Below are 24,217 nucleotides of genomic sequence, written 5' to 3' on the forward strand. Positions count from 1 at the left end.
AGGGTGCTTGGGGAGGAGCATCCAGATACGCTGACCAGCATGGCCAACCTGGCGTCGACGTACAGGAATCAAGGGCGGTGGAATGAGGCCGAAGAGCTGGAGGTCCAAGTATTGGGGATGAGAAAGAGATTGCTTGGGGAGGAGCATCCAGACACGCTGACAAGCATGGGGAACTTAGCGTCGACGTACAGGGACCAAGCCAGGTGGACGGATGCTGAAGAGCTAGAGGTCCAAGTAATGGAGTTGAGCAAGACGAAGCTCGGAGCGGAACATCCCAACACGCTGACCAGTATGGCCAATATGGCGTCAACGTACAGAAAACAAGGCCGATGGGATGTTGCTGAAGAGCTGTTCATAAGAGTAATAGAGACTCGCAAGAAGATACTTGGAGCGGACCATCCCGATACGCTGACAAGCATGGGCAGCTTAGCATCAACGTACAAGGACCAAGGCAGATGGGATGCTGCTAAAGAGCTGGAAGTACAAGCAGAAGGAACAAGTACAGACAATGTAATTGACGAAGACTGTGATTTAGTCTCCGATGTTTCCGATGTCTCTTCGGTCTTCTCTTCGAGTTCTTCGCTGGATAGCTTCTCATCTAGGGGATCGCATGAAGATGCTCGTCGGATGACTGCTCAGCATCTAGCGTATAATTTGTCCAAAGATCCTTTTCTTCAGCCACTATATATTCAAGCGATGCAAGAAGTTAGGAGGGATCGATTTTCAAGGAATCACGACAGACTTTTGAAGAAGTTCTTGGCAGATCTTCGATTAGAAAGCAGAGACCGTATTCATCTACTAGTTGTTCGGTTCCTCCGAAATCGATCACAACGGGAACAGGTGACTTCGCAGATATGTCAGCTTAGTCAACCACGCCCTAGTCTTGCAAATCAGCGAACTATGCAGCAGTACCTAGACCAAGAGGAAGACCGAGGATATCGTCTGGAACGTTTTCTGGAAGCATCGAGTGAAAAAGCCAGAAGCACTACTCCCAGGATAGCGGATGGGGCCGATAATCGTAACAAGGCCATAGAAGCGAAAGAAGACGAATATGGGGATAGTGGCGACACAAAAGATGAGAACATCGATGACAACGTGAACAAGGAAGATGACGAAGATGATGAAGTTGATGAAGATGACGAAGACGATGAAGACGAGTTGGATGGTGAGATAGAGGGGGTTCAGGCCGGGAGCCTGCCGCATCTTGAATCAGTAGTGGCATTTCTCACTAAAGGGCCATCATTTCAAGCCTTCAAGTCAAGCCTTCACCATTTCATCCATCCTCCTACGACGATAGAGGAAGCATTGGGCGGCCAGAATATCAAAGGTTTACGACAGTTACTCAAGAAACGATTTGATGTCGTTGCCCAAGGCGAATATTCCTGGATACACGAACTGGATGATATTGGCTACACGCGCGACGAAATTGCAGACCTCTTATTTGAACAAGCTAGTGACGCCCCCTGGATATACTTCGAGCCGAACACATTCAATCTAGTAGAAGTACAAGCTGGCATTCATCTTCCAGGGTGCGTACATCAGTTCTTCTCATCCGACCAGCCTCCCTCAGACCAATCTACGACAACACCACTGCGCCGCTTTCCTTTTGGGGATTGGCGAGGTGTCACTAATACCGTCCAAGAGCTCTGCGGCTTGGCCGGCATAACACCAACATCTCGAGACTCGGAAAAATGGAATGGTTCTATCAATTTCGAAGAGCGGAATTCTATGGCTGTAGTGACATACTCTCGGCCTTCGGATAGTAATGATCTAGACCATCACGCAGTAATTTCCCGGATCAGCAATTCTCTTGAACGCTTCTGCTCCGCCGCAGGCTACGTTCAAGCGGCTGGGCTCTGTTGCGACTCCTTTACTATACTGCGACTGCCTCCTCACAGTCCTGGACAACAAGAAAAGTCAGAACTGTTAGTAGAGATGTGTCGCATTGATTTCAAGCTTGCCTTGCAGATGTTATCGGAGCTCAAGAGTCTGTCCGTCTTATGCAACATACGCCCAGTTGATACTGTTAATATCCAGGAAATAGCCTTGCAGGTTCTCCAGCCTGTTATGCAGGGATCTACAGAGGCCACTTACGGCAATGGGGTTAGCGCTGTCCTCCAATCTTGCTCCTTAGCCGTTCAACTCGTGTGCTTAGGCTTCTTGTCGTACAGTCAAGCACATGCTGGAGCCATTCGACCTTTTTTCCTGGATACTCTGCTCAGGAAGATTCAACTCCTTGGGATTCAAGCATACACAGATGAATGCGATCGGATAGAAGCTAGTCTCCACAGTCTTACATGCATCGGCGACATGGTTCAAGCTCCGGTCCTTACGTTCAACCTAGTACAGCCATGGATACTTCCCCTATCAGCTAGCAAACCGCTTGCATACGATCTGTTGACAAATGCCCAAGATCTTCTTGACACATGGGGTCCTGGTCAATTTGTTATCCACGTGGACGAAAGTAAGCTCCCATCTGCTATCAAGTTAGGCGATGGGATTGTTTTTGCTTCTGATTTAGAAAACAACAAGTTTCATTGGAGCCGAAGGGTGTCTCTTGAGCACCTATCCCGAGGTACCCTCGATCCGTGGAGCAAGATCATCATTGGAACACCAGTTATTGTCAATGGGAACTGCATAATTGACGAGCAAAAATGCTGGGAAAATTCCTCTACATTTCTCGAACCCCTCGGCCCTTATGGAACTCATTGGGAGCTCGATGAAAAGCAACTTGGAATACAAGTCGGACACTACGCCCTACTCCAGGCCGTTGCAGCCTCACATAAGCTTCCTGCTCAGACTTTGAAGCAACACAGGCTTCAACAGGACGATGAGACACTGATACTATTTCTGGATAATCTTTGGGGCGTTCAAGTGAGTTTCTGCACACGCATTGCTCGAAGAGTGCCACTCCGCGAAATGGTAGCAGATATGCTCCCAATATTTGCAATGGCCTTCATATCTTCACAAGACGAGGAACTCTCCTGGAAGGAGCTCAAAACGACCCATGATATTTTGAGTGCGTTCCAACAGAAGGGGATCCGAGATTGGTTAATCAAGCTTCCCCCCCAACTTCATCAAAACGTCCTGAAAATGGTTCGCAGGATCTTCACTGTCCTCCAGCATACGGGACTCGACCGCGGAGGAAAGAATCTGCTGGTTGCGTGGCCACATGAGCGTGAAATATTCAGATGCTTCAAAATCCCGTGCGAGAAAGAAAGCTCATGGGTGGGGATCCTTGCAGATTCGGAAGATTGTGCTACTTTCGCATACGTGTCGACCAAATGCCTCGAGACCAAAGAGATCAAGTGTAACGGCCCCGACCCTGCTTGGAAGGATGCAATCCCTATGCTGGAAACAGCTGTCGTGCTTCATTCAAAAGACCCTGCTAGACTCACAGGTTCTCTGCAACACAATGCAACGTATTTTTTCCAGAAGCTGGACAGCCTCTTCTTTGTTAGAGTTCAGAGACCGGATGCTACCGGTACAGCAAACCTGGTCACATCTCGTAGTAAGAGCCCCATGGAAATCCAGCGGAGGGTGCTTGTAAAGCTTATACAGGATCGTAAGCGGCTAGCAAGGCTTCGTGAGAAGATAGCCCCGGATGATCGCGCGGAGCGGGTGGCTGTTTCACGGCAACCTCATTCGATTGAGTGACCTAGATTTCACAATCCACTATATCCTAGATCTCTAGAGACATTGCTGACTATCTCTCATTTTGTTAATATCCCTTATTGGGGCAGCCTCTCGGCATTCATGTATTATTTTGATGACTCCGGATAACAGTCACCTCCTTTTGCACAGACAAAATGTAGACAAGAAAGCGGTGTAAGGACCAGTAGCGGCATGAACAACCAGGCGTCGACGTACTAGAAGTAGGGCCGATTAGTGGTTGCTAAAGAGCTGTTTGTAGAAGTGGCCGAGACTTGCAAGAAGAAACTGGGAGTGGGCTACCTAACATGCTGACCAGCACGGGCAACCTGGCGTCGAAGTACAGGAATCAAGGGCGGTGGAGGGAGGCCGAAGAGCTGGAAGTGCAAGTGATGGAGACGAGAAAGAGGGTGCTCACAATAACTGAAGTGCAGGAACCGGAAACCGAACCGGTCGCCATTGCAGGCTAGTGATATAGTCTACCAATATGGGCGGGTTAACTATGTATAATCGCTCGGTTTGATCTCATTGTGCACAATAAAGAAAAGTGAGGTAAGTGAGGGTCCAACATGGTGTTTAAGAGAACGTAGAACTATTCCTACTGTTACTGATAGTAACAATCTCTTAGCAGTTAGAACAAAAGTGAATTGCCTTCTGCTACAGTACAGTTAATAAGACTATGGTTACTTCAGTAACTACCTGTATTAGTTAATTTCTTAGTGTTTTAGTAACGCATTCGCAGACGTTTTCGCGCGTAGTAGTACAAGGGCTGCCGTGGAACAGGAGGCACGCCTAGCAAACAAGCTGCAGCAGTATATTTACACTGCTTAATCTGATCTCCTTGTTGCAGCTAAAGACAATATAATCTATAGAGATCCACTCACTTAGTAGCATTAAATTAGGCGTAAGCACTATGTAACGCTGTACAAGATAGCTATTAACTTCCTATCTATCTCTACTACAAGCTGTAAGTGCTTTAATTAAGGCTCTACAGCTACAACATAACTAGATTGCTAGAGGGCTTTTTTACTTAGAGTTAAACAATCCCCGCAACCAGCCCTCTAGAGCCTCTAGAAACACTAGCTACTGCAGTAGCTACACTAAACAGTAGCTTTACAATTAATCAACTTAGCAGTAACTGTTACTCCCTGTGAGGCTGTTTTAATTTACTCTCTCTGTAAGAACAAAACTCTATTCCCACCAGTAACGCCTTAAAAACACTACTAACAGTAACAGTTACGTTCTAGTAAACACTATGGGGTCCAAAGTGCAAACATTCCGCCAACTTTTGAGTGAATCAAGTGTAGGAACCGAGCCCCTCCCGAAACTCACTTCTCGAATCTCATATGATGATCCTCTACTAGCAGGCACTATCAGCTTGTTGAAGTGGCTCGGATCCGGAATGAACAGCAACATCTTGACCGAGATGTCTATAGCTTCCGCGAGCGGTTGGCGACAAGTCTTGAATATAGATGGCAGATGCACGTAATCGCTGAGGTCGATTCGCCCATTTTCCGTCTTCAGTAGCTCCTCCAATATTATAACCTACGCTCTGTAAGCAATTCTAGAATCCCGGATTGATCAGACCCGAAGGGGAATATGACATGGGATAGAAATTCGGAGTTCAACTACATCGTGAAAGGTCGCAGGAGAGGCTGTAAGAGGTTTTCGTCTTCGACTCATAGGTAGACGGCGGGTGGAGGGCAACTGATGACTTGTCCTCGCCCGAGTTCTCCGATCTTGACATTTGTCCTTGGTCCTAGACGTTGACACGGGTGAGTGGGTAGATGACTTGACTTAACCTAGACAGAATCAGTAAAAATATTTGAGACATTCTAACTAGCTCAAACCAACCGCTACTGATTCGTCTGTGATCTTTGTTCTGAGATGGTTGTTGTATCGCATCGAGGGCGTTGTAAGAAACCTGATATAAGTCAGGTGTTCGGTATTTTTATTGTTCTAATTATAATCACGATAAATAGAGGTAGAAGGGGTTCTAAGTGATCGTGTGTGTTCCATATAACGTGATGTGAAATCACTGGCGGAGTTTGCATCTGAACAAACCCATTCACATTCCGCCAACAATCCGGAGTTGTATATATATATATATATCGATAAACTCATCCGTATACTATTGTGTCAATCACGGCTTTCACAGCTATAGGAAGAAACATAAAAAAGAGTCCCGAGGGTTTCAAATCTAGAACTTCCCCTACCAATGCCTTTCCCTTCCTCTGCAACACCACACTGCCCTAATCTGAGCTGCCACACCTGCCAAAGTTTCGACTGAGAGCAACAATTGCTGACCGGTCCACCAGTCCAGATTTATTCAAACCCACCCCAGATGGCACTTCGATATAGCAGACAGACACGACATTCACAACCTCATGCACTAAGTATTCCTGATCGCCCATACCACTACGATCAATCCGAAGAGGAAATACGCACAACCCAAGAAAATATAAGCACGCAAGACGATGGCAACATGGATATCGACGACGAATACGGAGGTGTTTGCCTCGATCTTGGTGAGGAAGTGGGGCCTATAAAGATTTCAGCGAACGAATCCATTAAGGAAGTTCTCGCAATAGCACCGATTCGTTCCGATCTCCGGAATATGATTTTGCAGCACGCTTCGAACATGGTGCGTGGCTGTTGGAGTCCATTGTATCTCCAAGATCTTGGGGCATGGCTAGATTTGCAAGTCCTGGGAGAGCAGCTTTGCAGGGATCTGAAAGCTATCTGGTCGACACTCCCACTCATTCTCCACAACTACTACTTACCGCCGAGTATGGATCGTGCCGCGCTTCGCTGAGGGAATGGGCTGCAATCAATCTATTGCGACATAATACCCAGGTTGAGTGTCACTACTGGTGTCATTCAGATGGTTCCGTGGCAACGGCCAGAGCAATTGTTGAGAGGTATTACCGCTCTGCCTGGAATCCACTCTTGTAGTGACCTACTATTTCTCGAGAATCGGGCCGGAAATGTAGAGTCCGTCACAGTAATATCTCCCTCAGCACTCGCATTTAAGCTCTCTTGCATGAATATTCATCCGAGTAGTCGGTATATCACATCCGTCGCTCCGGTAAATCACTCTAACCTATTTGGGTGGGTTCGATATGCAGGAGTCTCAGTCGACCATCTCAAGGTCCATATTGTCGGCGCTGAGCTTTGGAATCGGTATAAATACGCTGCCGGAATTTGGGGCTACCGAGCTCTTCCGATCATCGCTCTTATGGCATCCCTCATCGCTTGTAGGACCTCAATAAGATCCAAGATCACCCTCGACGGCCTACGTGTCTTCCGCGATGTGTTCGCTAACATGTGGGAAAATATGCCGTTGAGAACGCCGATCACTGGCCACAACCCGCTGTTGGATCTGCTGTGCAGTTATCCATTCCCTGAGTTGATGCCACAGCTTCGGGAGACGTATGTTGATAGCACAGGAGCCTTCCGCAGTCAACCGAGGGAGGGAAATATGTTCGGAATGCGAACCCCAATCCAATGGCAAACGCAGATTATGAGGGCACGGCACGGAATGCATTCGCCAAAGTGGGGCTTTGTGGTTTGATTGTGCTGATGGAAGATGGACAGAATACACCCAGGATTCGAGGTAACGAGATAGTGAGTCAAACTCTGTGGACTGTAGTATTGTAAACAGTTTCATAGATGGAATTAAAATGATGGGCCGTAGTGAGTCAGAACGACAGAAGCGATGCTGTTGGTGATGAAGTCGCTCTCGGCGCGTGAGCAACTCCAGAAACCTTGAAACTCAGCCTTCGGAAGCTTATGTTGTCTACATTGAGAAGCGAGAAACCATCGGTATTCCACACCCCAGGGTGTACTTTTTATGAAGGCTTGATGAGTTTCGTCGATATTGTGTTTTGAAGATGAAGGATAGAGGGATGAGTTGGAAAGAGCGCTTTAGTGCCTAGGGTTGTTATCACACTTCCACAATCGGGTGCTGCAGCATACTAATAATCCGAGCGGAGCAGCTATTGGATTGATGCGGCGCCCTGATTGGAACAATGTTCACACCTTCTCCGAACACATTTGCCTGCCTCACTCAACACCAAGGCACTAATTCGATGATAACTTGGGTGGTGAGGCGGAAGATTCCGGCAGAGGAAAATTCCGGCAGAGGAAAATTTTAGAACTATGAATGCGGAACAAGATACCGAGGAAAGCCTGCATGTATGCGAGAGGAGATTTTCAGGACCCCAGGAGGGGACTGCCAACCCACTCTTGGAAAAATCCAGTAGGTGGGTGTGGCTGCACCTGCAGGGAACATCTAATCTGATTGATAAGTTGGATCTTATCAGATCCTTGGCTTCCTTTGAACATCGAATACAAACTCACGCGCACTCTCACGCCAAGGTTGTTAACATGGACAATGCCTTGATTTTCTATCGAATACGAGGCGAAGTGCCGACATCGGAACTATATTCAGGAACATTGACAATCAATCTGTACCCGAGAACCACCGAGGAGCCTAGTTAAGAAGGCAGCTTCCCAGAGCATGGAGTCTTTTCTGGGAGACTAAAAGTCGACATCTTTGTACAATAACAATCATGGATTTAAAACCGACGTTGAGTAGCCTTGGTTCTAGGATTAAAGAACTCGCAGAATCCTTGGAACGCCACCTCAGGGAGAATGGTGTCGAAGCACCGACCCTAGCCGCAGACAGTCCAATCAACATATCCAAGTTCACACCAGAGATATTTACGATAAAGCAGCAACTTGCCGATGCTCTAAATGACTTGTCCATTATCTCTCAAGGACCGAGCGAAAGTGTATTCAACTACGCCCACAACGTGAAGACCCATGCCACCCCTCCCAACTAGACTATATGAGTGCTTACTTCGACAGGCCATTCCTGATGTCGCAGCTCTAAATGTTTTGAACCACTTCAACTTCTGGTCTGCTGTCCCTCTAGAAGGATCTGCTTCGATTACCGACATTGCAAAATATACTTCTCTCCCGGAAGAAGCTGTTCAGCGTGTAGTGGAACATGGTATGATGCTCCGGTTTTTTGCTTACACGGATCCCTCCACACCAAAAACGTCCCACATCCAGCACACATCTCGCTCGGCTGCCCTTGCTCAATCCTCTGGCTTGAGAGCTCTCGTCCACTCGTGCATACAAGAGTGTGGTCCACCAATGATGGTGATGCCAGAGGCACTAGAGAAATACAGCCTCAGAAAGCCCACCTTGACAAGGGACATTAGAGAGACAGCTTTCGCCTTGAGCCATAGTGGTGGAGCAGTTTTCGGGAATTTTAGTACGGTCTGGGACTTTCTCGAAAACGATGGCGAAGGAGAAAAGAAAGGATGGCGGCAACGGAGCTTTAATACGTGGATGACTTATATCAATGATATCTTTAGGATGAATGAAGTTTTGTTGGAAGCACTGGATTGGAAAGCGGCTGGTGATGTGACTGTAGTAGATGTGAGTATTATGCGCGATTTGATATATCATTCAACCTCCATGATCTTCAGACCTCGTGGAGCCTTAAGCTAACATGCTCTAGATCGGTGGCTCAGGAGGCCACGATACCTTTGCGCTTGCAAGCGCGTATCCGAACCTCAACATCATAGTTGAAGACCTTCGCGAGTGCAAACCTATATTCGAGAACAACGTCCTCGAACATCTCAAATCACGCGTGGCATTCCGTGAACACAACTTCTTCAACCCACAACCAGTCCAAGCCGACATCTATATACTAAAATTTATTTTCCATGACTGGCCGGATAAGGAGTGTATTGCGATATTACAGGCTTTACGACCAGCTTTAAAGGCTGGAGCTAAGGTTCTCTTTATCGACTACATCGGAAAAGATGGAGAGTTCGACCCAACACTGCCGCGTTCCATTCGTCAACTTGGCACCTCGACGGACTTGAGGATGATGGCTCTCTTTAATGGAAGGGAGCGCCCCGTCGACACTTGGACGGAGATTTTCCGCGCTGCGGATGAGCGATTCGAAGTGGCGAGCGTGAAGGCGAATGCTTTAACATACATACTGGTAATAGAGGCAATTTGGCGGGGTAAATAGACGGCGAAGGAGTAAAATCTTGCGCATAAATTGTCATAGGAAACTACGTTAGGTTGATTCACAAACTCCTTGTGGCGAAGAGTGATGACTTGGTAGAGCCAACGAGGTATATTCAAGTTAAATGTAAATTTATTGCTGTTCCTCCCTCAAAAGAATACATATCTTATTATTAGTTTCTTGGCCAACGGTTCTATTAAGTTTCTTTGAGAGTCGTATTTTGGAAGATCCTAGGGTCTGATATAAGGGTGGAAACCGGTGTCCTCTTAATGCTCTTACTAGATCTGACCGCTGATTTGACAAATTAGATAATGTTTGCAGTTACGGAGCTCTCCATGCTCTAGCCACCTGCACTCCTTTGACCTACTGCTGCCTAGCCACGCCACCTGCTGCAGCCTAGAGCTATTGGTGGACTTAAGTCACATGATGGGTTCAAGTTCTATATAAACCCATAGTTGCCCTCCTTTAGCAATCAACCTAGTTCCTCATGCCTCTGGTGCTCCTCCTAGCTTCACAGATACCCTTCTTGGTTCGACGCTAAATTACGGGTCAAGGCTTTCTTAACAAACCCGGAGTAAGCTAGATTACATTACGTACCAGGGAAAGTAATGGATCTCTAGAGAGTTGCGAATTTCGCACTGCCACGTTTTGGCCATGAGTAAAAAAGTATTTCTGGCACATTGAGGCTAACAGCGAGACTTTCCCTAATTTGTTTGGTATGTCTCATGGCCAACCCGACCCACGATAGTACTACCCATGAGAACCACCTGGGCATCAAAGATGTCTAGACAGCGCATGTGTCCAGATAATAGCCGCGGCTATCAGAATACAACCACATGCAACCATTCGTCCCGCACTACTACTCGATACCGACCCTTCCCTTCGTCTCTCGCTGCATCTTTTCCCTGCTCTTTCTACCTTCAATTCACCTGATTCACTTGCTCCTCTGCGCGACAGTCTGCCGATTCAGGCATCAATGGAGGCGCCATGCTCTACAGGTTCTATCAAGCCTTCTCCCGCGACTCCGTATTCGTGGTTAGTGCTTTACTATTTGACCTCGATTTGATTGTACTGCTACTATCTTAATATCGAGGACCTCCTCGACTCAGACCGCCCCTAGACGAAGATCAGCCCGCAGATAAGCCCTTGATGAGCGCGATCTTGACGATGACGGAGATAATCTTGATGAAGAAGAGAGCGACGACGAAGAATATAGTGCCGATGAACAGGCGAATCTATTGGTGGCCCACTCATAACGGCGACGAACTAGACGAGTCTAAGAATTAAGGTACTTCCTATGAGCCACACAAACGGGCCGGCTCTGCTGTGACCACTCCCCAGCGATTCGAAGAAGGGTGCCCTCATCACTTCGGAACTACTAACCCCGAAGTAATGGACATTTTGTTTCGGAACGCCATGGTGGAGAAGAACCACTGGGCAGATAGCGCTCGGCAGGAATTCCTGAAGGAGGGTACGAAAGATAGCGATGCAAATGATCGTGTTGAATTCGCCGACGACGGAGACGCACTTATGCAGTCGTTGGATAAGATGAAAGAGCTATTTCAGGTCAGGAATGCTAATGTCGCTGAGAGCGAGAGACCCATTAGCATGGCTGAGTTCATGAAGGAAGGAATGGCCTTAGGTGTCGGTCCGCCCACCTGGTGCAGCGATCGGATAGGAGAATCAAGCACTATGCTCCCAGATGGGACCAAGGTATGTATTGGAGGAAAACACATAGACCTCTGCGATCCCGATTTCACGATCTATAACGATGTCATCGTGCATCATCCTGTCAAAAATTCTGGTTGGAAGCGCTCTACCATCTACGGATATCCCAGGGAAGAGCACCCACCGACAGCCTCCCACACTGCGAAACCTGTCCCCAGTCTCGATTCCATCTTCATTATCGTCAACTTCTTCGTTCCAAAGGGCACATCTTCGATTCCCGTCTATCGCCTCAACGCCATGGACTGAAGTATATCGGCTATAACTACGAGCGGGGACTCGCCGGGTTACGATCTTGCATACCATTAAGCGGAGCTCAATGGCGACGAGACCTGTGTATGGGGCGGAGGGTGGTCTAAGATTCAGGGCGGAAGGACGGGATATAGCAAGATGTGGGGGTTGAGGTTGGAGGACATGGTTTGGAAGGAGGCCTAGGGCGGAACTTTCCAATATGGGTTGAAGGAAGCATGCACATTCCTGGATGGGTGAATGCAACTACCAATTCAACAAGTCCAGTTCTCTACCTAAATATTGACAGCATGACTTCCCGCCATGTTCTGTAGTAGGTACCAACATGCAGGGGAAGGAGTAGCCCGATTGGGTAAAGGCGATTCAACAAAAGTGTGTTTGTGCTGACAACTAAGTTTGATTGCAGCGGTAGGACAATTTGCAATGGTCAATAGTCACGAAAAAGGATGTGCGCCATGTGTGGTTCTGCGTCCAACCAGCTGTTGTCTTCGTTATAGGTGCTGTCTGACCAAATCTGAGATGCGGGATGGGATGTGAAATCTGGCGATGGAAATTTGGTGTTGAATAGCGATTAGCCTAGATCTGGGATGGCGTTACTTGGCGTGGGCAGGGATGGCGCAGAGGCGCTGGCTGGCTGACGTGCATCGAGTCTCCACCCGCCAATACGACACAACAGAACGTCAATAATATCCCCATTTGACATTGACATTCCCTCACCCAATTCTTAGTTGTTCCGCTCTGGCGCATCCACTCGCCCTCCGCACTACGCTGTCGCCGCTGCGACCAGACCCGGCCGCTCTGTGACTGTGGACACATTGCGTCGAACAAGGCCGATACCTCCAACTCGCCCACAGCCCGCTCCGCCATACCCTCATGGCCACTAAGACTTAATCTGCGTCGTGCGAGCATGTCCAGAGAAGCTCCCTCCAACCCCAACACGCACACCCGGTGCGCACGTCTTCGAACCTTTCGGTAACGCCAGCGCGATTCAATGGGTAGTGGACAGCTAACTGACTATGGCGCTCCCCACCTTCTCGTTCATGGCGGGGCTCGCCCTGCTGGCCTACCTGTTGTCTTTCGTCCTCTTCGCATTCATTCGAGTCGTCACAGGCGTTTCTATACAGCGCCTGGGCTTCTCTGGTCTGCGCCGCATTGCCTTCACGCCCAAGGACGGCCTACGGATTGAGATCCGCGGCCTCGGCCTCACACTCCACCGCCCTACATTCGCCCAGCCAACGTGGGTCAGCGTGGTGTTGACGGAATTGAAGATCACTGTAGACCTCAAAGCTCTGAGGGAGAAACCGCGCAAGAAGACGGCTTGGGGACAATGGACAAATGGCTCTGCGGACAAGCTCGTCGGTCGCAAGAGCTCCCCGGAGTCGTCAGCTGAGGAGGATGTAGCAGAGGACACAGGCGACGACGACAACCAGAGAAGCAGGACATGGGATAGGCTCACCAAGGCGAAAGAGAGGATTAAGCGCTTGCACCGCAAGATAAATTGGATAAAACTGGTGGATCTGGTGGCTTCCACTTCGACACTTGTCATCGCCGACGTGGGCTCTTTGCAGGTCGGCAGCTTCACTGTGGCAGTAGACACCCGCCGAAAAACAGTGGATCGGACACGACTATTCAACCACCGGAAAAAGCAAAATGCGAACAAGCAACAGCGGCCGGCAGAATGGATCTTCACGTCTCGGAGTATTCTGTTCACGCCGGAAGGGAAGGATTCGACTGAGGTTCTGGACCACTGCACTCTCAATATCCACGGGATGCTGTATAAGGAGCTCGATGGTCTCCGCGATGCTTCCATCGCCCTGAAGCTTGGACGATTAAGCATTCCGTACGACGATGCTAAACTTTGCATGGACCGCGCCAAGAAGTGCCGTGTAGCTGCGTCGAGGAAAGGAGGCAGTCTCAGCGAATCCGAAATCTCCTTTACAGACGTCATCGAAGAGCTAGATCAGCCTGGTAGTCGCGAAGAGAACATTGTCCGCACGGTATCCGATTCGAAAGAATTTGCCAGCTCCATCCTTCGTGGTATCCACGAATTCCAATTCGCTGTGAGCTTCTTTGGCTTGACTAAGCAGATCGAGACCGGCCAACCGTCTGATCCTCCTGTCTTCATGAACATGTCCATGAAGGAGGTGGGAATGGACCTTCTGCGACTGGACCCTCGAAGCCCTGCCCATCTCATGTACTTCTCGCCCAACGACATAGCCCACCAAGCTCTTCTTGCGGCTATCTCTGTCTCAGTCGGCATTGATGACGGCCACGATCATCCAGAACGACTTTTATACATTCCCATGGCAACTATGACTTTAAATACTACGCTCCCTTCAAAAACCATTCAGTTTTCCAAAGAGAAGAATGTCGCAGAAAGGAACACTAATATTCTCTTCGCTAATCTTGTAATTACTTCTCCATCGCTCGATCTTGATCCTAAGCATTTACCTCTAGTAATTGCGCTGTTCCGAAACTACGAATCACGTCGCAAGCCTCCCAAAATGCGGCAACAGAAGCGTTATTTACTTCGGCGATTGTTACCCAAAGCCAGCATCAAGATTTCGATTCACGAACCCGTCATTCGTGTCACGCTGCCACCAATGGAACCTGAAAAGAAAGATACAGACGAATTTGACCTACTCATCTCAGCCTCATCGTCCGTATCTCTCGACGTGGAATCCTCCCACTCGGCGGATGGCGATCTTCATTATGCACTTCTCTCTACTTTCCGAATGAACTCACAACAACTATATTACCAAACAGCTTCTAGCGAGAAGTATAATCTCCTTTTAACCGACCACCTTGAGTTTAAGCTGCAACTGAGCGCGTCACCTGATGTGGTTGTGGTGGTGAATGGCATTGCGCAGACCTTCTCTGTCTACCTTGTACGCCCTGAAATTAGCGAGGGTCTCCGTCAGATTGTTTCACAACTCCAAAAAGACGTGCGGAAGAGGCGCCCGCGAAGCCAAGGGTTGAACTTTTTACGGAAGCTCCCAGCTTGGCTCGTCAATGTCCAGCTCCAGGGATCTGACTTTAACATTGAGGTCGCTGGTACCGACCCTGAAGTTTCCAAATATGCTCGCGGTCTTGGCTTGCATCTTGAATCGTGGACTGCCGAATATCGCCAGAACAAGGGCGATGAGACTGACTCAAAGCCTTCTCGAAGACGGGCTCCTAGCAGAACAATCAATCGGGAGGAGTACCTGCTTCGCCCTTCAACCCCATCTTCGCCAAGGAAGCAATTTGGTGATGGTACCGATGGCAGGCGTCTTGCCCTCCATTGGCAAGGACTTGAGGGTTTTGTTCTCGAAGCCGCTGATCAATGGGAGCAAGAACCCTTCCTTTCCCTCCCGCGAATGGAGGTGGCCTTTACGACATCGACAGACAAGCAGGGCCCGATATTCCATATACATTCCTTCATTCAAAGCTTGTTCTTACATTATTCCCTTTATCGCCATTTCGCTATTGGCGTGGCCACCATGGTCTTGAAGCAGTCCGTCAATTGGAAGCCTGAAGAGCAGAGAGAAGCAGCACCTGCACCACCTAGAACTGCCCGTCACCTCACAATTCCCTCTGTTGACGGTGACAACATCGACCCAACAACGGGGTCAAGGCGTGAGGTTGTTACCATTGACGTCAAGGCCCATTTCGTCCAGATCAAAGCGGAAATGCCCTCTGATCCACCTCTTATGCTTCATATCCATGGATTAGAAGCAGGACGTCATCGATGGACAAACCCATTCCTAAGGTCGCGACTTCTTCGTCTCTATGCCGAGAATCCACATCTCAAACGCGTATGGAGTCGTGTAGTCAGCATAAAATCACTTCGCACGGATTACAGGCATTCTCGAAGACGCTATGGCAACACCGTCACTGACGACAAGTCATTTGATATAGTGACGGACGCTATTCGCCTCGCGGTCCCGTATCAGTTGGTAGTGCATAAAATTTTTGACAACATTACAAATGTCGTCAAGACAGTCAAGCAATTACATCATCGTTTTCAAACTGGTAGGAATGAATACATCTTAGACAGAGAACCGGAAGGACCTAGGCAGATTCCCAAGATATCGCTACGAAGCCGCGCCCTTCTCTTCGAAATCGAGGATGGATCTTTTGAGTGGAAATTGGGAATCATTTACCGGTATGGACTTATGGAGCAGAAACAGAGGCTAGCACGAGAGCATGCTTTCGACTTGAAGGTTAGGAAGCTCCGTGAAGAAGACGATCGTCGAGGTACTTCGCGGCATCGAGCTAAATCGGCACACACTCGCCGTGGGCGAAGCAAGTCTAAAAAGGAGAAAGACTTAAGATGGCGTAGCAAGAGCGAAGACCCTAGTGATCGAGAATCACCCAGTCATCGCAAGCATGATCACCCCATGCGGTATGATAAGGAGGGCTACACTGGGTTGAGCGCAACTTCCCGCACATCGATCGAGGAAGCCCTAGAAAAGTTAAATAGGCTGAATGCACAGACTTGGAAGAAACGGATCGATCACGCCTTAAACTGCCAAACCCGCACCATGGACGACATCCGATCAATCTTCTGGGGCCTTGATGAGCTACCCGATGAGGTAGACCACAAGGAAAATATCCTTGCTATTCCGCAGCGTCCTGCTCTCACCGTGTTAGTGATCAGTGATCTGGAGATTTTGCTCGACAAGCCCTCGTTCCCTCTATCGGAATATCCGAAGTTCCTCAACCGGGTCGGAAAAGGCATGCCATTTGACATGCAATATGCACTCCTTATCCCAATGCATGTTCAAATCAGTATGGGCGAGGCTAAGATCCAGCTACGAGACTACCCACTTCCATTAATTCACGTCCCGTCGATACGGTCAACACAATCGGCAAAATTACCGAGCCTCTCAATGAAGACAGACTTCATCATTGCCGAGGAGTACCGGAGCGTTGAATCCTCACGAGTCAGCAGAGTGGTCGTTGTCCCTCAAGAGAAAACCGCGGGCGGTGAATTTACCGGTGGTTTCGCAGTAGACGTCCGCAGGACTGTCGCGCCAGTGAAGACATATTCAGATATGACTATTGACATCAATTCAGCATACCCGACACGGATCACTTGGGGTACATCGTACCAACCAGCAATCCAGGACATGATGCAGGTTATCGAGAGCTTCACTAAGCCTGCAATAGACCCATCTGAAAGGGTTGGCTTCTGGGACAAGATCAGACTCACATTCCATTCTCGCTTCAATGTATCCTGGAAGGGCGACGGCGATGTTCATCTCATACTGAAAGGTTTGTTTGTAGCTTAACAATCGCTAAGTGATCAGTGCTGACTTTCATTAGGCTCTCGTGATCCGTATATGGTCACCGGCCACGGTGCTGGCTTCGTCATGTGTTGGCAGAACGATGTCCACTTAAGCATAGCGCAAGACGAAGATCCACGCAACTTCATGGTGGTTGATAGCGGAAGCTACGTGTTGGCCATTCCAGATCTCGGCCATTACGCACGACAGGAGGCAGAGCTCGAATCCCATGGTCACAGCGAGGGTTCCTCAAGCATCTCAAGCTACAAACAACTGGCCATTTTTAAGAAAACGATCATGAAGTTGAACGGAAATGTGAGATGGGTGTCAGGCCTCGTCTTTGAGCGGAACCTTGACAATGGGGGAAGATCGTTCACCTTCATACCTCATTATGAGGTTGTTCTCAAGCACCCCAAATACGCCAAGTCAACAGACGGAAAGGTATATGATCCTCAACATCCAATTTTCTCTTAACTGACTCTACGTAGCCGTACGATGCTTTCCATAGCTTTCGTAGCCACCATATTCATATGTCGCTCGCAATTGCCGCTCCTCATGACCGCGAGTGGTCCGTCTCCAATCTTGAGCCTTCAAAGACATACAACAGTGTCCATCTCACTCCTCGCTTCTTTACCCACTTCTTTAGCTGGTGGTCTATGTTTTCTGGCGCAATGTCTCTCCCCATTCGGCAAGGCAAACTTTGGCCAGGCGTTGAAAAGTCTAGTAAGAAGTTCGGTCGCCACCTCGCTACCATCAAGTACAACCTGCTCCTTTCCCCACTTTACATGAGCCATGTCTATAAACACAAAGATGCGGAAGACTACGGACAGGGTATAGTGTCTGCTACCGGATTGAAGGCAAGGCTCGACAGCTTCATGCTTGATCTTCATCAGCGACGAGAGGAGTTCAGGACTATTGTTCAGGCACCCAAGAGTCAAGAAGATGACAAGCAGAATCAGACCACGGGCATGCGCATCAACCAAGTGCAACTAGACCTCATAAAAACGGACGTCCGAGCGGTATCGGCAAGTATTGGAGGCACAAACCCCGATGATGTGAACGACGCCTCAGCAGAGACAGTTGCAGGGTATACCCTGGACCACGTAACCGCGGATCTATCGAAGTTCACCATTCCAGATAACGACCTGGGATGGATAGACATGGATGACTTCGTCGAGCTGGGGTGGATCCTGCCCTCAGATCGCAACCCAGACACCAAAATTCTCCCGCTCGCATTTGCTCCCCGTTTCACATATTTCCGGCAGACTGATCACCAAGACAATATTTCTGGAGATACTCATCGTACCAGCCCCTTTGGGAACGAGCCTACACATCACTGCGTCATGTCTGCTCGAAACGATCCGCGGAGGGTACAATGCCATCTCATCGATCAACGTCTTGAGCGGGTCAAGGAGCAGATATCACAAAACCAACGTGCGATTGGTGAACAAGAGTTGATCATCATACGGGACAGTGAACATCAGGATGAAAATCGACGCCGCCTAGATTTACTCCGCAACCACGCAGGTGTCCTTCAAAGAAAGCAAGATTTCCTGCTATCTATGCACCAGAGTTTAGTTGACCGGTTAGATGCAAATGACCTTCGCGCTGTGCCTGATGGGGAGAAGGATGAAGATGACGAGTACTATGAAGCCCGCGAGGAATACGACCCTTCAGATTCTGATACCAAGGGCATGGATTCAGCGCCGATTGCTGACTATATTAGTGATTTCAATAACCGCTTTATCATCCACAATGTTCACCTCAAATGGAGCAACTCGTTGCGAAACATTATTCTTCGCTACATTCATCAAGTCAGCCAGCGCCGTGGTTTCGTCTATTACATGTCCCGAAGAGCAGTTAAATTCATCTTAGACATCGTTGAAGAGCAGAATAGATCAAGACAACCTTCCACCTCCGGACCGAGCGAGATACCTTCTATGCAAACCCCGCTGTCGCCACAACAAGACGACGAGTTGAGCATACACTCTCGCGTCCAGCAGCTCCTCGACGATGGGAAGAAGTTCGTGAACGCCGATGACCCAGTCAATGCAGAAAGTGCCAAGACGGCACAGAACCGGATGGGAGATGATATTGCAATGGACTATGTTGCCCAGAATGCCTATATCGTGCGGCTCATTGCCCCTCAGATTCAGCTTCAGAGTGAGAAGAACACCAAAGCTGCTGTCCTTGTCACCGCCAAAGGTATGCAATTGAAGGTCATCCAGATCATGGACAAGGATAGAGTCATGGATGAAGTCAGCGGTTTAATTCAACGCCGTTTCTCCGCTTCTATGAATAGTTTGCAAATATTTGTCACCAATTCCAGGACTTTTAGTGTAGAGGACATTCACATGTACTCTGGCAGTACATACGGAACACCTGCCGGCTCCGCATGGCCCCCTTGGGTCCCTTTCGAGGTCATGTTCGAGTTTCATACCACTCCGTATGGTTTCCAGAGAGTCGTGCAAAGGACTTCCGCGAGTATGCGGTACGACAAATACAATACGCTTCGTCTGAAGTACAACGACGATGTCTCTGGCGGTGACTCTGGATCAGCTAAGAGCCCCGAGAATCTGGATAGCAGGATTGACCATTTGTGGGTTGACTTCCCTCACATCAGAGCGCTGTGCAACTCGAGGCAATACTATGCCATGTACGTCATTGTTCTCGACTTGCTTCTATACAGTGAACCATTAGAGAAGACCCGAAGCGAACGACTAGAGAAGATCATGCTGGCTTCCGACTTCAGTGATCTCACCGGTGCTCCAGACTTGGTTATCGGCCTGCAAGAGCGCATCCGACAGCTCGAGGAGATCAAGACGCTGTTCCAGATCAATGAGAAGTACCTTGATAAGCAAGGCTGGAGTGACCGCATCGAAGTCGAAAAAGACCTCACAGTATTCGAAGACGAACTGTTCTTTGTCATGAAAGCCATCACTACCTCTCAAAGGAAAGTGGACGACCGCGCTCAGACGAAGCAATCGAATGGCCTGCTCCGATGGTACATTTCAGCATCAGAAATCGTGTGGCATCTTTTGAGGGAGGGTCAGGAATCACTCGCTGAGTTTCAGTTAAAGAAAGCGCTATACGACCGCACTGACAACAATGATGGTTCGAATCTCAACTCAATGGAGATTGAGCAGATTAGCGGACTCAACCTTCTACCAAACGCACTGTACCCTGCGATGATCACACCTTACATTGACAACAACCGCCCCTTCACCGAAGGCCGAGACACGAAGATGCTTAGGGTTCACTGGGTTATGCTAGAAGCCATTGCCGGCATTCCAGTCATGGATCACTTCGAGGTTAACCTCTTCCCACTAAAGGTGCAATTGGAGTACGAAATTGGAAAGAAATTATTTGAGTACATATTCCCTGGCATCAAAGACAGCTCTGCGGAGAATGGCGGCTTCTCTCCATTCTTAGTGAAGCACATGCTTCCTGCTCAGGATGACGGTAGCGATGGAGAGCAAGGCAACCCGCCGTCTTCGGACTCTCAGAGCCTGCACTCATCAATGGCCGAACACGACGCCGAATCGGAGTCCCTTAAACTGCGCTTGACGCCAACTCTGCAGCTCCCAGACCCACAAACCAAGTCCGCCAATAAAGCAAAAGCCGTGGCTGAAAAACGTCCTCATACGCATCATCTCCGCATCTTCCGTGAGCTTCAATCTCGGTCCGGCGCAGATTTCCGCAAGACCCTCCATCCAGGACACGCGGGCTCCGAAACTATGTCCCTTAATGCATCTCGACCGGGCAGCATCCGCACCAGCTCCAACATGTCCATCGTTACAACCGAATCCGACAAAACCTCCAAGCGATCTTTCCTCTACCGATCTGGTAGTGGAGAGAAGAGAAAGCAAGCTCGCTCAGATGATCTGACCCAAATGATGACGCGCGCCTCGAACTACATGACTCTCGCATACGTCAAGATCCCCTCCATGGTGCTCTGCCTCTCCTACAAAGGTAAAGGGCAGCGCAATTTCGAAGACGTGCACGATCTCGTATTCCGCATGCCCACTCTTGAGTATAGGAATAAAACGTGGTCGAATCTGGATCTCGCTCTGCAATTGAAGAAAGATGTTATAAGGGCGCTGATATCGCACACGGGTGCTATTATTGGGAATAAATTCTCGCATCATAGACCGAGCAGGCATCAGCAATCCCGTCTAAGGCAGATTGCGAATAGTTCGGCGATGCTGGGTACGAATCCAAATACGAGTCCTGATTTATCCGGGACGAGCGATTCGAATAGTATTCGTGATCATAGCCCTACTGGGGAAGGGAGTGATGCGTCCGGGGAACACCAGCCGCGGAAGAGCTTTACGAGCGGGAGGGGCAGCGTGTTTTCGACTGTTAGTGAGAGCGAGGAGTATGAGAGTAGTATGAGGAGCGGGAGAAGCGGGCCGAGTGAGATTATGGGGAGTACAGGGAGTATGTTGAAGGGATGGAGGGATGAGGAAGGGGCGGTGGAGGATGGGAGGGGGTTTGCAGATGAGATTAGTAGGGTCGATCAGACTGAGGTATGTCACCACCATATGTGCACACATTTTCAACTGCGAAGAGTGTGCGGGTTTAGAGGAATTAGGGGCTAATTTACGTCTCTGGTGGAATAGCCTGATCATGCAACCATGCGATCGAGTTTTAGTCGCCACCTGACGCAAATCACGCAATTGGGCCCAAGGAGTATCAAGGATAGTGCGAGTTTGTTAGGCGATGATTCTGAGGATACGTAAGTCCACCCTTTCCCCCTACCACACTCTCCTCAACTTTCTTGGATGTTGGGATCAAGTTTTAAATGCGGTTGCTAATGATTTGAGGGGTGTATAGAACGAGGAGAAAGAGTAAACTATTGCTTGGGAAGAAGTTTTTGGCTGCTTTACCGAGTTCGAAGAGGGAATCGTAAGAGGGAGAGAGGAGTTGGGGTATGCCCTTTGGTTGACTGACTCTGCAATAGCTAAGGTATTTTAGTGCAGATTTATGGGGTCTTTGTCTTTCTCTCCCTAGCATGCACGCAGTTTAAGCATTTCTCGGTGTCGGCGCGTAGCCACTTGAGCGCATGGCTTTTGACATTCATTTTGCTTTTGTATGTACATGTTGAATTTGTTTTAATAAGGGTGGGTAGCATGGGTAAGCATAGCTGGGGGATTGTTAGTTGATCCTCTTCTGGAATGGATGCGGGAAGACGCATCTGGCGTTCGAGGACCTAGATGTACCGAGAAACGTATGAGTCATTGAGCCTGAGATCGATTAAAGAGATTAGAGTAATTGTATTGATCTTGGGGCTTGAGGCGATACTTTATGGTTGTAATATCTGCTTCTAGTCTTAGTCTGTTGGAAGTACGGATGTCGGTGAGGTAGCACACTGAGGTCTTAGCTTTGCGTCTCTTGGGGGCGTGGATAGGTGCGAAACTTGGGAGGGGAGACGGAAAGGATTTCGACCCTAGTCGAGATAAAAAATACAGTGGGCAAAATGAATTTAAGTTGGTGGGAAAACGAGGAAGCAATCTGAGGGACATACAGCTGGGGTATCTTCTATATTACTCAGGTTCCTGTTTATTTTGATGCACCTGTTCCATTCACAAGACAAAGGCCGTCGCAAACGCCACCAGCACCGCCGTCCAGCCAGCCATTCCCTGACCCGAGATAGTCGCCGCATCCCCACCGACCTTATGCAACGTCACAGTCGTAACCGGTGCCCCCTTTGTCGCCGTAGCTCCGATGTCGGTGAATGACCCTATAGCGGACACATTAGCTCTATCTCCACCAGTCCCTCTCTCCCATTTCCACCTCCTTCAACTTCATTGCCACTCCGAATTCAACTCACCAACAGCCAAAGTACTCTCCGTCGTCACCACCGGACCCTCCAACGACTCCCACCCGCCCGTAACCGTCACATCCTGTCTCCTAAGCCCGAATTTCGCATACCCATCGCCTTCTGTTTGCGTGCCTCTTCCCGCACCGTCGTAGCTGTAGGCGGAGCAACTCAACAACCCCACATCATTTACGCCGAGCCGTGGAGATGCCTGGGGCTGGATGTTGCAGTTCGTATGCGCTTTGTTCAAAGCCGACTTATGTGTGGCTGTGCTGGATTGCAGATCCCGAGCTACAAACCACCCTGTAGACACCTGTGTAAACGTCTGACTCTCGGTGCCGAAATACCTCGTCAAACACGGATCCCATTGTAGGGTTGGGGTTTGGAGGCTACTTGCTGGTGGTGGTGAGCAGGTTATGTGGTAGACTGTGCCAAATGGTTGGACGCCGGCAATGGAGGCGTGGTAGATGGCTGGGCCGGGGCCGTATGGGGGGATTAGGGTGTGGATTACTGATATGCTTGTTGGGGTTGGAGATTGTGCGAGGATAATGGTAGGGGTGATTAGGAGGAGGGGGAAGAGTAACATTACGCGAGGAGGGAGTGTTGAAGGGGATCAGGGGGGTATCATTTTCGGCTGGAAAATGGAGATTTTGCATTAAGTGTATCAAGGGTGGTAAGAGGATGAGTGTCGAGAAGGCGTCAGGAAATGCAACAGCAAAAGAGAGGAAAATAGGTAGAAACTTGACATGAGATATCACGCTAGGACGGGAATCCTTTGAGGCGGAGGGGTGCACAGCACATTCCCTCAGGATTCGCATCCCCCTTCTAGTGAAACAAACCTCGGGAGGCCTCGAAACGCAAAATCGAGTTTTGCGCATGCGATTGTGTGTTATTGAAGACTGTGGCAGCGTTGGAGTTGAAAATATTCTTAAGAAATAGTTGTGGGAGCGCCACTGCAAGTGTGATTTACGAAATATGTCCTTGTTGATGGATTGATGTTGCGGAATTCGTAGGAGGGAAGGATTCGTCAACCTCATCCGTCGCAAGGCTAATCAGGCCCTAAAGTCCGTAGCACGTGATCGCCTAGTCATCTAAATAGCTACGATCAAGCAGGTCTGGCCCCAACTTCATGAGGAGGAGTATATGTAGAGTACTAGGAAATTAAGGAAAGGAAATAGTGATATGGAACTACTTACCCGTGCTACATCTCTAGAAGTTACAGCAAAGCGACTATGGCACAGAAGCGGCAGAAACACAAGGATCGTAAATAGTGCAAGATGAAAGGTCGTCCAAAATTTTAAATTCGCAACCCGAGAAGTGGTATCTCCGCGCAACTATATATATACACCCCAAAGGGAAAATGCGCAAACTCATCATTATATTTACCAGCACCCCTGAGCAAGCCTCTAGCAGTTGAGGTAAACAGCTACAGCGAATTTCAGCGTCATG

At 48.9% G+C, this 24,217-nt stretch overlaps 7 protein-coding genes across 7 annotated transcripts in view; 5 read left to right on the plus strand and 2 right to left on the minus strand.

Annotated features, from left to right (window-relative positions):
- Positions 1-3,657, plus strand: part of BDR25DRAFT_213279 (uncharacterized protein) — a gene marked incomplete at both ends in the record, with an annotated part of 5,631 nt that extends 1,974 nt beyond the window's left edge. Inside the window, one exon of the mRNA XM_033684746.1 lies at positions 3-3,657. Within this exon, the coding sequence (XP_033552029.1) occupies positions 3-3,657 (3,655 nt within the window). The remainder of the gene's footprint in view (positions 1-2) is intronic.
- Positions 3,658-5,232: 1,575 nt separating this feature from the next.
- On the minus strand, positions 5,233-5,705 carry BDR25DRAFT_350595 (uncharacterized protein; the record flags this gene model as incomplete). The annotated part of the gene is made up of 4 exons (XM_033694718.1): positions 5,233-5,447; positions 5,502-5,575; positions 5,625-5,647; positions 5,691-5,705. 4 exons carry the CDS (start codon positions 5,703-5,705, stop codon positions 5,233-5,235), a joined length of 327 nt encoding a protein of 108 aa, XP_033552030.1.
- Positions 5,706-5,883: 178 nt separating this feature from the next.
- BDR25DRAFT_382028 (uncharacterized protein) lies at positions 5,884-7,225 on the plus strand (the record flags this gene model as incomplete). Its single annotated transcript, XM_033697749.1, has 2 exons — positions 5,884-6,295; positions 6,536-7,225. Exons 1-2 carry the CDS (start codon positions 5,996-5,998, stop codon positions 7,223-7,225), a joined length of 990 nt encoding a protein of 329 aa, XP_033552031.1. The 5' UTR covers positions 5,884-5,995.
- A 992-nt stretch (positions 7,226-8,217) lies between these two features.
- Positions 8,218-9,742, plus strand: BDR25DRAFT_382032 (S-adenosyl-L-methionine-dependent methyltransferase). The gene is made up of 3 exons (XM_033697750.1): positions 8,218-8,468; positions 8,524-9,102; positions 9,185-9,742. The coding sequence occupies exons 1-3, from the start codon at positions 8,226-8,228 to the stop codon at positions 9,704-9,706; spliced, it is 1,344 nt and encodes a 447-aa protein (XP_033552032.1). The 5' UTR covers positions 8,218-8,225; the 3' UTR covers positions 9,707-9,742.
- A 948-nt stretch (positions 9,743-10,690) lies between these two features.
- On the plus strand, positions 10,691-11,677 carry BDR25DRAFT_310625 (uncharacterized protein; the record flags this gene model as incomplete). The annotated part of the gene is made up of 2 exons (XM_033691166.1): positions 10,691-10,738; positions 11,045-11,677. 2 exons carry the CDS (start codon positions 10,691-10,693, stop codon positions 11,675-11,677), a joined length of 681 nt encoding a protein of 226 aa, XP_033552033.1.
- A 1,016-nt stretch (positions 11,678-12,693) lies between these two features.
- Positions 12,694-21,689, plus strand: BDR25DRAFT_213924 (uncharacterized protein; the record flags this gene model as incomplete). The annotated part of the gene is made up of 4 exons (XM_033684769.1): positions 12,694-16,936; positions 16,988-17,388; positions 17,436-21,476; positions 21,570-21,689. The coding sequence occupies 4 exons, from the start codon at positions 12,694-12,696 to the stop codon at positions 21,687-21,689; spliced, it is 8,805 nt and encodes a 2,934-aa protein (XP_033552034.1).
- An 843-nt stretch (positions 21,690-22,532) lies between these two features.
- Positions 22,533-23,448, minus strand: BDR25DRAFT_340056 (uncharacterized protein; the record flags this gene model as incomplete). Its single annotated transcript, XM_033693461.1, has 2 exons — positions 22,781-23,448; positions 22,533-22,690 (listed from the first exon to the last, which is right to left on the minus strand). Exons 1-2 carry the CDS (start codon positions 23,352-23,354, stop codon positions 22,533-22,535), a joined length of 732 nt encoding a protein of 243 aa, XP_033552035.1. The 5' UTR covers positions 23,355-23,448.
- Between the last annotated feature and the right edge of the window lie 769 nt (positions 23,449-24,217).

Source organism: Lindgomyces ingoldianus, assembly GCF_010093535.1.
Source record: "Lindgomyces ingoldianus strain ATCC 200398 unplaced genomic scaffold BDR25scaffold_5, whole genome shotgun sequence".
Lineage (NCBI taxonomy): Eukaryota > Fungi > Ascomycota > Dothideomycetes > Pleosporales > Lindgomycetaceae > Lindgomyces > Lindgomyces ingoldianus.

Bases quoted from the DNA above. Each gene is read 5' to 3' on its own strand.
- BDR25DRAFT_382032 (XM_033697750.1), top strand. From the start codon at position 8,226: ATGGATTTAAAACCGACGTTGAGTAGCCTTGGTTCTAGGATTAAAGAA. The intron at 8,469-8,523 runs GTGAAGACCCAT...TTACTTCGACAG, and splicing joins TATTCAACTACGCCCACAAC to GCCATTCCTGATGTCGCAGC. The intron at 9,103-9,184 runs GTGAGTATTATG...AACATGCTCTAG, and splicing joins GTGATGTGACTGTAGTAGAT to ATCGGTGGCTCAGGAGGCCA.